The 18,394-nt window shown below is 37.9% G+C and overlaps 3 protein-coding genes and 1 pseudogene across 3 annotated transcripts; all 4 read right to left on the reverse strand.

Moving 5' to 3' along the window:
* Window positions 1-871: 871 nt before the first annotated feature.
* LOC145894614 (pyridoxal kinase-like) lies at window positions 872-3,127 on the reverse strand. The gene is made up of 7 exons (XM_082983235.1): window positions 2,996-3,127; window positions 2,768-2,927; window positions 2,599-2,682; window positions 2,199-2,342; window positions 1,660-1,800; window positions 1,364-1,555; window positions 872-1,276 (listed from the first exon to the last, which is right to left on the reverse strand). The coding sequence occupies exons 1-7, from the start codon at window positions 3,077-3,079 to the stop codon at window positions 1,152-1,154; spliced, it is 930 nt and encodes a 309-aa protein (XP_082839361.1). The 5' UTR covers window positions 3,080-3,127; the 3' UTR covers window positions 872-1,151.
* Window positions 3,128-7,687: 4,560 nt separating this feature from the next.
* LOC145895827 (uncharacterized) lies at window positions 7,688-8,289 on the reverse strand (annotated as a pseudogene).
* A 2,310-nt stretch (window positions 8,290-10,599) lies between these two features.
* Window positions 10,600-11,157, reverse strand: LOC145895828 (uncharacterized). The gene has a single exon (XM_082984608.1). It carries the CDS (start codon window positions 11,155-11,157, stop codon window positions 10,600-10,602), a length of 558 nt encoding a protein of 185 aa, XP_082840734.1.
* Window positions 11,158-14,009: 2,852 nt separating this feature from the next.
* LOC145895829 (relaxin receptor 2-like) lies at window positions 14,010-15,521 on the reverse strand. The gene is made up of 5 exons (XM_082984609.1): window positions 15,480-15,521; window positions 14,899-15,079; window positions 14,655-14,832; window positions 14,387-14,598; window positions 14,010-14,329 (listed from the first exon to the last, which is right to left on the reverse strand). Exons 1-5 carry the CDS (start codon window positions 15,519-15,521, stop codon window positions 14,010-14,012), a joined length of 933 nt encoding a protein of 310 aa, XP_082840735.1.
* Window positions 15,522-18,394: the final 2,873 nt, after the last annotated feature.

Here is an 18,394-nt window from a genome sequence, read left to right on the forward strand (position 1 = left end):
TTTAGGATTTAATTGTTAGTTACGGCCTTCAAACCAGTGTAGTCCAACTCTATTTTGTCACTTGCCATGACAAACTATTTATTGGCGTGCCAATATTTTTTAAAGGGATGTTGCTGGCAACAAGTACATAATTTATACAAAAACATTGACTGTAAAATATAAATGGTATTTTTGACGTATGATTTGACCGAGAGTTAAAACCATTAAAGTCATTGTAATCACGCGTTCAACGCATGTTTAAGTTGTGATTTCCTATAAAACGACAGGGAAAAAAAGAAGAACTAATTTCCGGTTTAGGTCAATTCCTGTTTGGACAATTTAATGGGAAAAACTTGCCGAGCTGGTGGCAGGTGAAAACATTTTAGCCAGTAGAAGCAGCCACTTTATAGTTGTGTTATAAACCATGTAATTTGGGCAATGAAGCCACATAGGTAACCAAGGCAACCAAACTAACTGCCTAAATCAAGTTAAAATAAATATGCATTTCTTTGGCAAATAATAAATAAGGTTAATTTAAACACAAGTGCATTTTTCGGAAATGATAAATAAAGCTAAAATAAGCATAACTACTTTCAGTCATTCGGAAAACAAAGTCAACCTACACATAATTAACCTATTTAGGACACTTATCTAATCAATCTATATGAGTAACTAACGTAATCGACCAACTTCAAGTTGCGCAACAACTCCAAAAAAGGTATCAATACGTGTGGCCAACCGCAGACTATATAAATAGAGCGACTAGTGCCTGCAAAATCAGCGTGTTTAACTGTTGCAGTGCAAGGGTCTAGGATGTTGGTACTGCTTTAGTACTGTCCATGTTTTGAAGAAACTTCTGTGCTTTGCTGTATTATATTACTGGATTGTCGACAATAAATGGATTTATGAACAATTTTGGACTGGTTTAAAGCTTGGTGGATGTATGTGTTTAGTCGGGAATTGGAAAATTTAGAAGAAGCACAAACTTGTGTAAAGGAGTTATTTAACTCCAACAGTAACCTTGAGATAGAGAAGGCAAGTTGCCTACGAGGCCAAGTTGCCATTGGGACTCAGTCGGATCCTTTGGGTGCGAGGCCCGAGACGCAGTTGTACCCCACGGTCACTCAGCAGGTGGCGCACCCCGACAGACGCAACCAACTGCAAAGAGATTTCTACACGATCTCTCCTATAATTTCTGCACGCACGCAGGTTTCTGGGTCTTCAATGTGCTTTTTGCTTTGCACAAGACGTAATTCCAAGTTTGCAAAAGACGGTTTCTTGCCAGGACCCACTTCACCTAAGATAAAGAACCTTTTTTGTCATGTTTCTGGGTCTCCGCATGACAGGCAAACGTTTTTGTTAAGTGAAAAAAGGTTATACGTACCTTCTGCCATGGCCTGTGTTAACTTTAAAACGTGTTGCATAGTAGATATAACTTTTTCCAAGGCAAATTTTAAATCGTTGGGGTGGCGATGATACCATGCCAATAACAATGCTGCAAACAGGTCACCTGACCCAACAAATGCTGCTCCAATCAGTGGCATTTCCAAACGTATTTGCTTCGGTTTTGCATTTCCTATTACCAAGTATGTATATTTGGCTAAAGTAGTACAAAGCTGTTTAAAAACATATACATGATTTTTAGCAAAGGCTTTTAGCAACAATGAAATGCATGCACACCTGCAGTAATACTACTTCCATATCCAATGAGGACATTTGCTCCACCGAGTGTAGAACTGCTGATTACAATAGTTTTTGGTCCTTTGTTGTGTAATTCTTTGACACTTAATAGAGCATCTGTTTCATTTGTGATCTTTCTGTCTACACATAAATGCAATGAATGGTTACAAATATAACAAAAAAATACATTTATTTTTAGACTATTATGTTATTATATAATGTTTCTCGTTCGCCAATTTTTTACCAGTCCCACAATAATTGATTTTTAAATAATAAATTGACTTCCTATGGTTCACAATGCATACTGCTATACCATGATAAATTATTATTTTTCAATAATACGTTTTGTTGATTATATTATGGTTTAGATATTTTAAATCACTGGCTGTTATAGTCGTTCTGAAATTCTACAGCCCGATAGGTGCAAAAAGGTTGAGAATCACTTAATAAAATACAATCTATCCACCACTATATATTGTATTATGTAATTCACATAAAAATATCTCGTATTTATCAAAAGATAAACCACACACAAATACCTGTCAGTAATTCAGCCTCAAATTGATTTGGAGTCAAAATGTCAGCAACAGGCACAACCTCATCAAGATAGATTGGCAACAATTCCTCTGGGACATACATTTTTCCCTTACCATCCCAAGTATCACCCATCACTGGGTCACAAACTAAAACAAATGTTGAAATGTTGAAATGTTCTCATTATTAAACAACACACAGGCAAAAGTGCAAAAACAATTTATATACAGCAGGGTTCCTTAAAGCTAGGCATGTGAGGTTTACAAAGTTGATTTTCAATACTTTTGGAATACACATACTACACTTGGGCACCAGGGATAAAAGTTAAAAAGTGTCCAAATAAAACACAAAAAATCACAACTTTGAAGTAGTCACAGTAATGATATTGTTGAAACACTTACCTACCATAAATAAGTTTTGGATTTTGTTTTTTAAGTTCCTTAATAATTTCCACCATTTTCTTTAGCATTGATTTATCACAACAATAACCTGCAAAAAATGAAACATTAATTGCATTGAATAGACAAGCTATAATATGCTCAAGATACATTCAATAAAAATAAATATCCCTCACCTGACAGCACATAATCATAATGTGTAACACCGTTCTTTTTCAAAGTTTCATACAACAATTCAATGTCTTTGCAGTCAATGACTTGTCCATCCCAATGTGGGTAACCAGTGTGATTAGAAAACTGAACTGAGTTGATAAAATCCACTTCAAAACCGAGCAACTTAAATAAATCAGAAAAGATTTTAGACAGACATCAATAATGTGGTTTATACATAAACATAAACTCACTTGCAAGGGAAAGACAGCTGATCGGTTTCCTACATAGCCACGTACTACATGACCTTGAATTGAAAGTACTCGACAAGCACACATCACTCTCAAATATGACACTAGTTAATGTTTATTCAAATTATATTTGCTTTACCTAGAGTTGCATCATTTTTCACAGAAAAAAACAAAAAACAAAGTAGAAATGTTATTCGCCGTTTGCACACTACACAACATTGAATTATCAGCATATCTGGCCTGTGTTACTCAGCAACTAGGTTCCCCTAATATTTTCTTGAATTCAACACCAACTTGAAAAATTGGCAGCAACCGATAGAACACAAAAGACTATAATTCAGTTATAAATCTATTTTAAACGAAAATGCGATGACGTTGCAAAACCGATTATAATTTCACAAAGAGTAAACAAATATGAGTAACAGACGCGTGCTTGCTCACAAACATTTAGCCATTCCAGTATGACTAATTTCAGTCTCTTTGACACGACCAACAAATACACCAATCACTGTCAAACACTTCAGTCCCATTTCCCGCCGCCGTTTTATTAATTAGTATCGTTTCACATATGTGTAAGAATTTGGTGTGGTTGTTGTTGATTACGTGTTCAGCTGCAATTGAATTTGTTTCCTGACTCCTGACTCCAGACTCCAGATAAACCAAACTTGGGTTAGTTTGTTTTATTCAGAATACACCAAGACACAAGACAGATATGTGGGAATCAGACGTTTTTTGGTCCCACAAGCACGCCAAATGTAGAACAGAATGGTGAAACTACACTAGGCCAAAGCCCAATGCACAATGCAGAATGGCGATTCCACGATGTGGAATGAATTCGGGCCACAGAAACCAGAGATTTATAGACAATCACAACAGTGTAAGAATGCCGTCGCGTGAGCTACGATACTGTCATTATGTGATTACGGTCAATTCTCTCTGGGCAGTTCCAAGAACTGTTATATTCATCTGGGCGGTACAAAACTGCAAGTCATTCTCATTACGTCACAGCATAAACGTTACATATGGATGTTTGGTGAATAAATCGATTGCTCAATTGCAAGCATTTAACGCGCACCTGAGCTACAACAGAGGCTCCGATAAAAGTTCACAATTGCACCAAAACTTGAAGAACACTACAAACCACATACAGAGTTAAACATGTGGTTTCACGATGTTACGTTCAGCACAAAAACGCGGTATGGCGATGTACATGTGGCGTTTACGATAAACCTGGCAATGCAACTAATCAAGCAAAAATTGTTCCATACTTTTCATTATACGCGGTAGGCTAAGTTTGAAAGGAATTATGAGTTCACAGTGTAGATGCGTGTTCTATTTCAGAAAACTCCGTATAGATCTGACACCATTTCAGAATAAACAATCTTTTATTGAGATGGCAAAAACTTCACAGACATCAAAACAGCAAAATCCAAGAGTTGAGTTATCAATTTAAGTTCGGTATCGAAATAGTTTGAATGGAATCGAGTTGAATTGTTAGAGTAATCTGGTCTGAATGGCTGAATGACTGGTTTTTAGACAATGCATTACATCGCTTTTTAAACCCGCTTGCAACTTTCTTTCAAACAATAAACTTCTTCAAGTTAAAAATGCCTCTAGGTCAAGTCATGATGTGCCAGCGCGCTATAACTGCGTCCAGACAAGGGGGAGACACTGACACGTTTTTATCGGGGTCGCAAGCGAGTTAATTGTTTTAGAGCGATGGTCGTGAAAGTTTTAAATAGTCGTTCAGTGTTACGTGAATGCGTGAGTAAACGCTCCAGGGTATGAAATTTGCACAAACATAACATCGGCAAGTAATACAACGTACATTATAAAAATACATATTAAAAATACACATGTGTGTTGACTACAACAGCCAGGCTTGATACATACAACATTTTTTGAAGTGTTTATGGGGCGATTGAATCCGAGTTAAATCGCGGGCAACTTTGAATTTCCGGCTTAAGTGATATCGCTGAAACGGTTAAATACTAAACCACAAAAGCCACTAGACAATCATTAGCCGCATTATTTGCTTCATGGACTAAATCGCATTCGTTGTTGTTGAATCTCGGTTGATGTCAACGAGGAATAATGGAGTTAAATAGAGAACACATATATGCCTTCCAACATAGAATACTAAAACATGGAATGGAAACTCTTTTTGTCACGCATAAGTAACGAAAAATAAAAAATGCATTGGCTTAAATGCTATTTTGGCGTTTTTGGGCGGGGAAAAACTCAAAGTTAATGTAACCAAAAGAATTAATTTAAGTGAAAATCAAGTAGTTTTATCCTTAATCTTTCAATTATTGAAATTATTGGGTATGTATTAAAATGTTTTATTACTCCTCTTTTTGTAAAGACACATGTTGGACAGATTGTGCAGTACTACTTGAAGTAGTTTTTGGCCCAAAATGTCAGATTGTAACCTTTGTAAGCCAGATAAGATAGGGCCAAATTTTGCTGCTTTTTTCAAAAATTGTATTTACTTGGGCTAACCATACTTGAATCTAGCCGTTTTTCATCTTTTATGCAAACAATATTAAATAATAAATAAATGTTGGTAATTATCTAAAAAAATATTGACATAATCAAATAAACTATATTGTCATTTTTTATATTCCATAATGGAATATCCATTGGTTCTGAGCAATTCATGCTACATATGAGCCGATGCTCTGTGAATATCAATGAACCTGCTTTTGTTGTACTAGTAATCTACTTTATACATTTACCCCACACATCACTGAGTTTTCTATTTGATTTCATTGTAAATATTTGGTTGTGTATTGGCTTTTTTGTCCGAAAGTTTGATATTTAAGTAATGATTAGTCTAATATCCCTGTAAAGAAAACAACTTGATTGGAAGAAAATTATTTTTGTTAAACTATTGCACACAAAACAGAAGTATATTATGTTACTCTAATATTAACACTTGATTGAATGCTCATGGCACAGTTGAAAATATGTAATATTTTGTTGAACTAAACATAATTGCCTTTTGTTTTAGCCAAATTGGACCTTAATATATTAAAAATTACTTTTTTTACTAGTCATTTTCTTTTCTTCACCGATCAGTTTCAAGTAAAACACAACAGAATTTGATATAGATATGTATTCAAATGCTTCTGAGTATATTCTGAAGAAACATATGTCATGTTGAAGTAAAAGATGAAAGTTTTCAGGATTTGCTCTCATGCAAACACTTAAATACAAATTATAGTTTCAAGCAATCAACATACATTTTGTCAAGGCTTAACTTTTTTGAAACCGTATTATGCACAGAAATGTTGTTTTGGGGTGGACTTTACTGGCAACATTTTCGCTTAGCAGTATGAACATGGTGTTGGCGAGGTATTTCCTGATAACAACTGTAATAATAATTTAGTTTATTATAATATCTTCATCTCAATTTTCATCAAGATACAGAAATCGAAGAAAAAGCAGTCATACTATCGTTTGTCAACTATTTATGTCAAATGACCTGTTTTTCCAAATTAAATATTCCCAAACCACCGCAGTACTGTGTGCAGAGATACTGTCCCAGGAAAAAACATAACAAGCAAAGTAGTTGAATTGACATAACAGGCATAGTGGTTGGCAGCAAAAGCGCGCAATTATTTGTTCATATTTTGGTCCAAAAGGCAGTAGACAGCAAATCGCCGTAAAAAATGATGCAACGCGATTTATTCAAAATCATTCACATATTTCAAAAGACGAGGGACCAAACTTCCTATTTCTTTAAAAAAGTTTTAAATTTTATTGTATTTATTGGGTTTTTAAGCCCCCTAAAAAACACAAAAATCGCATTTAACCCAATGCATTTTTCATTTCGCGTAAAGTGTTACTCATGCGTGACAGCGCACTTTCAGCGGAGTTTCCATTCCATGTTTTAGAATTCTATGCTTCCAATAAGAAATATTGCATAATGTAACATGAATGCTGTTGTATCAAACCTAATGTTACATCTGCTGGCAATACTTGCATGATAACTTCCCTGTTTAAACCCCACCTTAATCTTTTGTTTGCTGGATATTATCGTTTGAATTATCCGTTTGTAAATATACACAAAAATATTCCATGATGCACTTGTGTATCTAAAAGCAACCAAATGAATTAAAGGACTGATGTCATACATCCTATGTTTTTAAATCCACGATGTTTGTTGTGTTATAACCGTCGCTTTAATCCAGTGTAGTTCAACTTTATTTTGTCGCTTGCCATAACAAACGAAATAAACATCGACTCTAAATATAAATGATATTTTGGACGTGGCCAAACTGATTATGATTTCTTTACGTGGAGTAGATAAATGAATAACACGCGTTTGCTTTGCCGAACAATTAGCCATCCCAATACAACTAACTTCAGTCACTGTAACATGCGACACATAATACAATTTTTGTGCTTTATGTGTTAATTTTGTTTAGGCATTTAAAAACTTATCATACAATATCCCTTGCTGTAAAACCCCTGTAGTCTGTATCAAAGTGTAGACTTTACGTTACACCAATCCCTGTCAAACACAACAGTTGTCGCAAGCCATAACGAACTGTTTACTTGCGGGCCGGTATTTATTTACAGGCGGCGTTGACGCAGTTTCTTCGTGATGGGAAGGTTCCTCGTTTAGTTCTTGTATGTAATCTTCGCCACTATCTACTTCATCGCCATCATTCGATCTCTGTTGCGGACTTATATAGGTTCATCTTCTTCAAAGCTTTCGTGTATCGGTGTTTCTGCGACTGGATAAGGGGCCAGATCAGAGGTTGACACAGTGCTTTCCCGGCCATTTGCGTATCGGACACGAGCATACGTGGGGTTTGCAGATAACAACTCCACAGGATCGCAAACGGGTTCTCCTTTATTGCGTACGAAACGACGCAGCAACACAGTTCCTTGATTTCAAGCCATGAAGGCATTGACGTCCCAGACATCGCTCGTCGTGAAAATGTAAACAGTCTCTCATGCCGCGTTTGATTAGTTGCCGTACAAAGTAGTGAGCGTATGGCGTGTAATGCCTCTGGAAGAACTCTTTCCCAATTTTCTTCCATCAAGTCTTGTGTTTTAAGGAGAAGTCTAATTGTTCCCCACACGGTTTGATTCGCTCGTTTACATTGAGAATTACCTTGGGGGTGATAGGGTGTGGAACAACTTGCTGCGATACCACGAGCAGTTAAGAATTCCCTGACATCTTTGCTAATGAAGGACATCCCCCGGTCGCTATAAATATATTGCGGAAAACCAAAAAGACAAAAGAGTGTCGACAAACAATCAATTACCGTTTCTGACGACATCTTCTTACACGGAAAAACAAACGGAAATCTGCTAAATTCGTCACTGATTACAAGTAGATACGGCTTGGGACCTTTAACAGGTCCTTTGAAATCAATCGCTAAGCGCTCCCAAGAGTGTGTTGCTTTAACAAGTGTTCGAGAAGCAGGTCGGTAAAACGAGGTTTAATTTCAGCACAAGTTCGACATCGACTGGTCGCAAGTTTGGTTTCTTCGCCAGTATATATATGGAAGATTGCGTGACCGAATAAAATGGTAAAGTCTTGCAAAACCCGGATGTCCCAAAGAATCATGCAGTTTCGTCAACTGCACTAGCGAACTCGTTGCGGCGCATATTCGGGAGAAAGCATCTGGCGCAACATTCTCGATCCCCGGTTTGTGTCGAATTTCATGATGAAACGGACTTAATTCCAATCGCCACATCGATATTTTGTTATTCTTAATTTTGCTATGATTTTTTTTGTCAAACATAAAAGAAACAGAGCGTTGGTCTGTTATGAGAGTGAAGGTTCGTTCCCTAAGAAAATGTGACCATTTGCGAACGGCTTCCATAATCGCCGTAGCTTCCTTTTCAATGCTGGGATAGTTTCGTTCACTGTTGCTTAGAGTACGTGACATAAATGCGACTGGGCGACCTCCTTGTGATAGAATCGCCGCTATGGCATAGTCAGAAGCGTCACTTTCTACTTCGAACGGAATGTTTTCGCGAATACTACGAAGACTTGCGTTCGCTAGAGCACATTTGAGGGTTTCAAATGATTGTAGAGCATCATGCCCGAGCGGAAAATCGTCGGCCTTTAAAAGGGGTCCAGCTTTTGTTGAAAAATTTTCGATCCATTTAGAGTAATAAGCAAACATTCCATTCACTCGATTTAGCTCACGGAGCGATTTAGGCGGAGGCAAATTAAGAAGAGGACGTAAGCGTTCGGGGTCGGGTTTAAGTTCGTCATAAGATATTTGATAACCAAGTAAGTTTAAAATCTGTTGCCGTATACCTTAGACTTTTCTTCGTTAAAAGTCAGATTATCAGACTTCGCGGCTTCGTGGAGAGCTCTCAGGTTCTTATCATGTTCCTCAATAGTGGCACCGGTTACTGTCAGATCGTCGAGATACGCATATACCTTTTGCAAATTGTTTCTTTGAATGAAGTCGTCCATCACTCTTTGAAAGGCTGATACGCCATTCGTAACACCAAACGGCAAACGTTTGTACTGGTACAATTTCCCCATCGCTTGAAAAGCAGTGAAAGGTTTTTCCTTGTCCAAAATAGGTACTTGATGATAAGCGGAGCGCAGGTCCAAAGAACTGTAAAACTTGTCTTGCGAAACTTTCCGCACTATTTCCTTGATTTTGGGTAGAGGGTATGCGTCAAGTAGAAAATAACGATTTACGGTCTGGGAGTAGTCAATAACCAACCGTCGTTTGTTTTTGTTCTTTACGACAAGTACCTGCGACCTCCACGGAGAGCGCGCGGGCTCAATGATATCCTCGTCCAACAGACGCTTAATTTCCCCACCAATAAAATCGATGTCTTCCTGGCAGTATGAGCGTGAAGGAGATGCAATCGGCTTGTAATTTGGCTGAAGAAATTGGAAAAGCCTAGGGGGGCGTACTTTGGCCGAAATTAGAGCTGCAAACTTCGGCTTTGAATTAATCACAAGTGGTTTCTCCGGCCCGTTGAACAAAAATGTAACAGCACGGTGCATTGCAAAGAAACTTTGTCCAAGTATTACGTCGGAACAAGAATCTTGCATAACCTCCATTGAAATATTATTGTACACTCTTCCGAGAAGTTTGAGGTTTACACGCACGCGACCATATGTTTCCAGGAAAAGCTTTTTCGAAGCCATTGTCACTTCTCCTGTTTTACTTTTAAGACTAATATTCAGTCTGTCAGCTAAGCACTTATCAATAAAGTTTTCTGACGCTCCAGAGTCAAGCTAGGCTTTTGCAAATACGCCTTCAATTTGAGCATCATAACGACGGCCCTTCGCAAGCATTGCGGCGCTCCTGTGGAGTCCACTGTATGCTCGTCTGCCTTCGATGCTACAACCAGATAGCGAGAATGAATCGCTTGTTCACTAACCTCCGTGGAAGCAGTGGCGGTCACACGATTGCCGCTATGACAAACTTTGGAATAAGGCCCGCGTTTGCCACATTTAAGGCAGTTGCTTTCCCGAGCAGGACAGAAATTGCGACTGTGCACTGATCCTCCACAATAGAAACATTTTCTAACAGGAAGCTTTGGATCTTTGAATTTGGAAGTGGAGGCAATAAAATTGAAACCTTTGTCACTCTCATTGATAGTGGATGTCAGCTGAAGGGTAGAATGCGGGGCCATCGAGCTTGATTGTAGGTAGTATGTGCTAAATCGGAGGCGCGTTGAAGGTCGATGTCATTGACCTCTAAAAATCGTTGCCGAATTGAAGGAGATCGAAGTCCATTTATAAAAGAATCCCGAACCAGTTCGTCGTGATATATCACGGCACTGACGTTTTCAAATTGGCATTCTTTGGCAAGGAGTTTAAGAGCACAAAGATATTCATGCACACTTTCGCCGTTTGCTTGCTGTCTACTAACTAGTAGATACCTGGAGTAGATGTTGTTACTTTTTTTCTCATAGAGTTCCTTTAACGTAGTTACGATGGAATCGTAACTGCCATTTTCCTCCACATACGGGTAAATATCAGGCGAAAGAAAACTCCGTATGACACGAGCTTTGTTAATTGCCGGTAAGCCTTCAGCTTTGAAGTCTTCTAATGAGGCAAGGTAATCCATAACGGTACGAAGCCAAAATTTAAAAACCTTGGCTGCATCGGGTGCATTCGGATCAGCAGTTAAATCCTTCGGTCGGGGTATGTGCTGTTCCATTTTTTTTGTTTTATCAACTTTAATCAACTTTATTAAATTGTCAAAACCTTTAGAGGGATTTTATGGGTAAACGGAATCCAGGTTTTAATAAAGTTGAACTTTGAGTGACAAACAATAACACCTGTAAAAGAAAGACAAAAGTAAGACCGCACACAGAGAACACCAAGAACAACTAAAGAAACACAGGGCGCTGGCAGACATAAGATGCGTATAATTCCGGACGCACAATTAATTACACGCGCCAGTGTAAGTGTTGCGTTCGATCACCACATTGGTTGTATGAGCGCAGATGATGCCAGGCTGTTGCCATGGCGATTTTCAGCCAGTTTGGGGCATTTTTGCTATGTTTTTCAGGGTTATTAGTCAGGCAGTAAATTGGCAGAAGGTGCAGTTGAACATGTAACTGAAAAACTACCAACATATTGAGCTGAATTTTGTGGAAAAATGAATTACAGAAAGTATGGTCAATTTGTGATTTTCTGTTAGTCCCGACCCTTGTCTAGGAATTCTGGTTAAAATTATATTCGAGATAACTACTTTAACCGCTCCCCTAGGGGCATTTTGACACCTGAACTCCTGCTCGACATTCAAATATTTCCATCATCATGACGTTGTTCGTGTGAAAGCGAGATAATTCTATTCTAATGTTGTTTTTCGCGTGTTAAATTTCTCAGTGTTTGTTTCGTACAATCCCATTATCGAGCATAAATCCCAACGAAAATTCGCGATCTTAAGCAGGTGTTGTTTGAAGTTGGGTTTGGCATATTTAACGTAAGATTCCTGACTCGATAACCAGTGGTTTTATCAGTGCCCTTATCAGTGCCACGTCGATTCCCAGGATTCGTGTTTGGAGTTTAAGTCACATTTTTAGATAAGTCAAAACTGACAAAAGTCTCTGTCGACGGTATTTGAAAGCTCGTTCCTATAAACAAAATTAAAACCTACTTCCGATTTTGTCCACTCATGTGCAACAATTGCCTACAGTGAAAGACAAAACTTTGGTAAAATGATTGTTTAATGGGCACCGCGTTACCAACGAGGCGCAAGATTTAACTTGCTTTGAAAACTGATGTCGCATCGATGCAGTTTTTTCTTTGCAGAAATCAAACCGTTCAAGGCCACTCTCCCAGCAAACTTACACATATCCCTTTCTTAAAGTTTTTAACATGCGAAAGGCAACAAGTATCTTTTCTCAAGCTGTGACTTTGAAATATTCAGTTTGGCTACAGTCGGTGATTGGGAATTTGAAAAATACAAAAGAGTATTTGTAAGATAGAGATCCCTGAAATGCTGCCACGACAGAGGTTCTAAAATTATCTTAACACAGTGTAGGAGCACTCTGTCTGTATACTTGAGTAGAGAATAACAGTACGAATCCACATCAGCACAAGGTTAAGGGCCACCATGTTTTTGACAAATTTACCATGGCAATTAATTTACAACAATTGGACCAAGTTAAGTGGAAACCAACCTACAGAACTTCTAAATCAAAGCTGAACGAAATGGATATCGTCCCTATCAAAAAATGAGTTAGTTAATTGAGTCGGAACAAGTTTTGCAAAATTGTCCGGGAATCGATTTTGCAATTATCGATCGTCTCGTTGTAAAACAAAACTCGCATTGCAATATCACTTCTAATACCTTCTGACACTGATCGTAATTCTTACTATCTTTCTAGTTCCATCGAATGGAAGACGTGACATTAATTTAATTCGATTTCACTTCTCAACGCTCGTCGTCATTGTAGCTGCATAAATTTTTAGACCTTAATGGTTCGGTACCAAATTTCTTTCTCTTGCACCATCAATTTCTTCCTCTTCGTATAAGAATTCACAAGTTTAGTGAAACATTTACCCCCACAACACTGTGTTTATTGATAACAACAACAAGTGTCACTAAACATTCACAGTTGAAGAAAACAAAACATTAACACTTCAACCAGTTACTGACCATAGGAAGTTACTTCATTTAAGTGCCGGAGAGTAAAATGGTAATACTATTGAAATGACCACAACAATTTGATACAACGTTAAGGAAGAAAGATTTTTGAAAGCGATTCTATAGCAAAGTGATGAAATTATCGTTGCTGAGATTTTCGCATTACTAAAAGTTTGTATTATCTTGGCAAAATTAAACTGCACTCGTGCGTTGATAATAACCAACAAAATACAAAGGGCGAGGTTTATGTACAAAGCGTGTGAGAGGGGGTTTTGAAGGGGTGTTTTACCTTTTCATGTGAATTTTTGAAGGTGGCAAACTATATTTCCTTCTGCCGATTGTTTGTAGTCCATGAGTTGGTTACATGGAATGTTTTATACATCATAACATCATATTTACAAATAAACGTTGATCCTGCAGGGACGCAAAAAAGTGGGAAAGTCACTGGAAACAAGAGGAATCACCGCATCATTGTAATGTCCAAAATGACTCCACCCAAGTTGATGTCAAGCGTTCCAACACTCACACATAAGAGTGTCCATGTGTTCGACCAATTCATCACGTGACTAATACCATGGTACATAAAATGATGACGCATAAAATGCAACAGAAAAAGCATGAATAGGCATCAATAGAGACAAGGAAACAATAAAACAGAGTGCATACACGAAACAAATTTCACGTATTTTTGTTCTTTAGCTGAGGAAGCGCAGATCTGGCGTCAAAGATGTTACTTTCGAAATATATAATTTGACATGTAAACTTTGTGTTCGAATTACTTTGCCATAACAAACCAAATAGGATTCTACACATGGAAGGTACGCGTGACGTCAGAAGGAAGAGTTATAGTTTCCGAAAATTCAATCTCAGAAAAATGTACCTCATAATTTCCATTAACAGAGTGCAAGGTTTATTTACAGATTGGTTTTTGTTTCAACTACAAGTAAGTTTTCTCGGTTAGCCACCACAACCACATTTTCATGGTGCACTTCCAGTGGTTGACGCCTGAAAACGGCACGTAGGCCATCCCGGACTCTATCATAAAGCAGTTTCGGGGCGTTGGAGTAGATGAGGGGATTTAGAGAGCTGTTGATGGGGAGCAAGATAATTGCTGACACAGCGTACATCACTGGAGGCATAGGGACTCCACCGAAGTTTACAAATGCCATGATGGAAATTGGAACCCAGCAGAAAAAATCGGTAATTATCAGTCGGAGGATTTTCTTTTGCATTCCTGCCGAAACAAACAGCATTAATGGTATAATATGTATGCAAGTACGAATGTTCTTGCCTTTGTTTTGTGTTTCCGCCCTTCCAATTCTTGGTCTCTCGTTCACTTGCCTGGCACTGGCAGTTGACTTCTTATAAATCCAAAAATATGTTATTGCTACAAACATGAAGGCCAGAAAGTTGAGAGTAATAATAGCGATTGAATATCCCCATGCCTTGTCGTTGGTTGTTACATAAAGTTTGCTGATGCAAACACTGCTGCTGCTGTAATATCTACACATAAATAATTTTGTAGCAAAAAAATGAAGATTTTGCGCGCAGAAAACAACCCCAAATATCCAGAAATGTCAAATAGCTCAGTGTAATTGTAATCCTCTAGAATATCCATAAAATCCATCCAGGAATTGGCATCATTCACTCGCATGAGGGCAGTGTTGAGTACTTGGGAATCGTTGCTTGTAAAGTTGTGTTGGAAAGTTACAAATCGACCCATGAAGTTATTCATGTCTGTGTACGCAATGCTAGTGTCATTCGAAACTGGTTTCACCACCAACAACTATAATAATATCTCACCAGACATGTCGACTGCCACATTGTCAAAAAACGGATTCTCATTCATCCAAGCTTTGGTTTCAAACAAATGTTGAAGTTGAGTTATGAGTGGAATAAAAGCAATTGTAAACGAGAATGTCCAGGAGAGAATAATGGAAAGGATGACTGTTTTCAATTTAGGTTTCAAGGATGCACCGAATGGCTGAAACAGAAGAGAACATTAACGTTTTTTTGCATATAAAAGCAAGTTTAAAATCTTGACGGTCTTTTCGATTCGAGGGAGGAGGAATATAGTTGTCAGTTCAAATCCCATCGAACTGAAAATTCTTCCCTCTTTATTTACCCTGTAGTTCCGAAATTGGGCAAAACTGCGTGATTTTAACTACGTTGGGGTTTGCTGAGCTTAATGGCATACAAGAGTATTCGTGTCAGTTTCGTTTAACATGTCAGGCTGAGAATCTAGCTATAGCTGTAACAGTGATAACAGATGAGTTTCTGGAGATAAAACGTTTTCGGAGAGAAAGTTGTCACAAAATTTGGCCGTCATCGGTTCAACGATGTTGGCAATAGCTGGCTCAACCAAATGCAATTGTTTCACTCACGTTTTTCACAGCATATAGTCGGAATATGGTTAACAGAACCATTGTTAACACCGATGTTTCGCTTGAAAGCAAAACCAATACCCCCATTGTGGTGCAACTTCCGCTTGATCTCCAAATAAGGTCATTGGCACAATAATTTCCGGAGTATCTGACACCAGCTGCACCAAGCATGATTAGATAAACTCCCATGAGTAAATCGGAAACGGATAAATTGAAAACGAGCAGATGGTTTGTGCGAAATGCAGCAGTTTGTGATTCTGTCGACGCCAACGTTTTGCTTTCCATCACCATGACAACCTCAAACACAAAATTTTGATTTTTTTTAACCACATCTTATTGTACAACGAGACCAGAAAAAAGCCTGGTTTGATTTACTAAATTTCCGGCAATGGCGAGCATCCCCATTATCCACACAATGGCTCGTAGAAACGGGTTTGCAATCAACTCGTATCGTGATGAAAATATGTTTTCGTTGATCACTTTTGTGTTGGTTGGACATTCGTCCGACCAATCAGAGCAGTCGCCGACTCCATTGAACTTCTGTGAATTCAAGAAAACTTTGTAAATTGAGAAAAAATTTTTTGTTTGGTGTACAAATCTTGTTACGAAATAACTGTTTTGTGTGTAGTCGGTGAACAGATTTTAACAAATTCTCCATAAACTTAATGGTTGGTAAAAAGATTGAAACAAATCTGAGTAAATGCAAAAACTTTTAAATTAATAATATGTGTTTACCTTTTCCTTTTTAACGAACAGTGGGTGTTTGGTTTCGCAATAAAACCTTCCGTCTTTTGTGCAGTTTATTTCGTCACTTTGATCGTCGCAGTTAATTGTGAGGTCACAAACATCCGATTCGTTGACAGAAATCTAATGTTTATGAAACGTTTTTTTGTTTCTGTCACAGCGACACAAATGGTATGGAATTGTAAAAGTTATTAGGAAAGCATGTATTTAGCCAACGTTGTTGAGATCATTGTGAATAAATAATGGGCATTCTGGACAACAGTACATAATGGTAATTAGATCACTGATGCTGGCAATGAAAATAAGTGATGAACAAATATTTTTAGCTTCAATTAAAAATCGAAATTAGTTGTTATTAAAACACTACAACAGCAGAAACTACAAAGGTTGTCAGCAACAGGTATTTTTACTTTAGTTCCGTGCAACGCTGGACAGTAGAATCTTCCTTCCTTTGTGCACAATTCTTCTGGATATTCGTCACTTTTATTCTTGCAATCGATGAAACCGTCGCAGACCTTGGACATAGAGATAGTGAGAAGTCCGTCTTTTGTGTCACAGCTTTTCCGATGTTTGCAAAGTTTAGGATCTTCATCGTGGAAGAAGATTTGCATTGGGTCATAATTCATGACCCAATCATTGCAATCATGCTTCCCATCGCACAGTAGTTTGTTGTCCAACCTCCACAACGTCATACCCTGGCTCCTTCCCTGTGTAAAACACATCACGTGGTTCCTGGTATGTTCTTGTGCGATAGTTTTGTTGCTCACGCTGGAAGGAATATTTTTATTAGTTATTGTAAGGCTTATCATGATTTCGTGGCTGTTACATTCAGCGCCGACTGCTGCTCTGTTTCTGTTATTATTTCGTGCTGGAAATTAAGTACATTCTACTGCCTGCTGGATGTGTGTGTTTGATTTTAATGTTTTTACTTGTTGTATGTTTGTTGTTTTTAGAGTACTGATGATGTTCTAAGTACGAAATATATGTTTTCTCACAATTAAGTGTCTTGGATGATTGTGCAATAGCCTAATCTAGGTCATTCCTAGTAATCACGTTTACCACTTCATTTATTTACTTAACCCAAACTTCAGTATAGATTACACAGCAAAAATGTTAAACAATTCAAAAACGGTTTGCGATGGACAAAATTTCTGTTAAAATCGCTAAACAATCAAAAAATAGTGTAACTAATCCATATCATTACTCCCCCTAGCGTTAAGCTGTTTTGTGCAACTAAATTACTCCACATATGCCAACATTGCAATTTCTAGTAAACTCTGTTCTTGGAGATGTACCGACTGACTTACGACCTAAATAAAATAATTTTCATCTGTTTTTGACGCATTTATGTTGTGAGCCGCAAAAATTATGCGTGCCTAACTTTGACCACACCAGACCTAAAAATGTTGTGCATTGAATCATTTGACTAATACGCCGGAATATTTCGTTTGCAATAAATAAGAAATCTGAGATCGGGTAACTCACATATTTCAATGAACATTGGTGCGGCACAAATAAAAACTACAATATAAGAAGCGAATGAAGATGGCTATTTAGACGGCAATATCGTTGTGAGTGTGAGTTGGTGGCGGAAATTAACATTATAGACCGAAACATTCTTTCATATAAACTGACATTCGAGTAAGTAATAAGTTATGTATTTTCACTTACCCAACACCTCCACTCTCCCGGTATGTAGTTGGTTGTTGTTGTTGAGCAGTCGTTCTTTACTTTCTCATCCACACTGAAACTTACTTGTTAGGTATGTACTTACTTGTTAAGATATGTACTCTTAATATCAATGGCAAGGGTGATAAAGTGTCTTGTGACTAACAAGTCCTCACAATTTAAGCCGGGAATATCACACATTTCGATAAAACGTAAATTATCGTGGCAATTGTTGACTCCTTGGCACACATTGCTTGTGATGGTTGCGCAACACGAAGTTCCCAATGTTGATTTCGCACCGCCTTGATTAAAGCAATCTTTCTGTACTTACTAATGGAACTTGCCACAATCTTTGATTTTCCCGGATTGACAAAAACATTCGTCACTTTTATCAGGGCAATCAATGACGCCATCACAAACACTTGACCTTGAGATGATCATGGGGTCGTTTGTACATTGGAAACATAACCGATGATTAAATGAGTGAGAGCTACGAACATTCC

Source organism: Ascidia mentula, chromosome 3 (genome assembly GCF_947561715.1).
Source record: "Ascidia mentula chromosome 3, kaAscMent1.1, whole genome shotgun sequence".
NCBI lineage: Eukaryota > Metazoa > Chordata > Ascidiacea > Phlebobranchia > Ascidiidae > Ascidia > Ascidia mentula.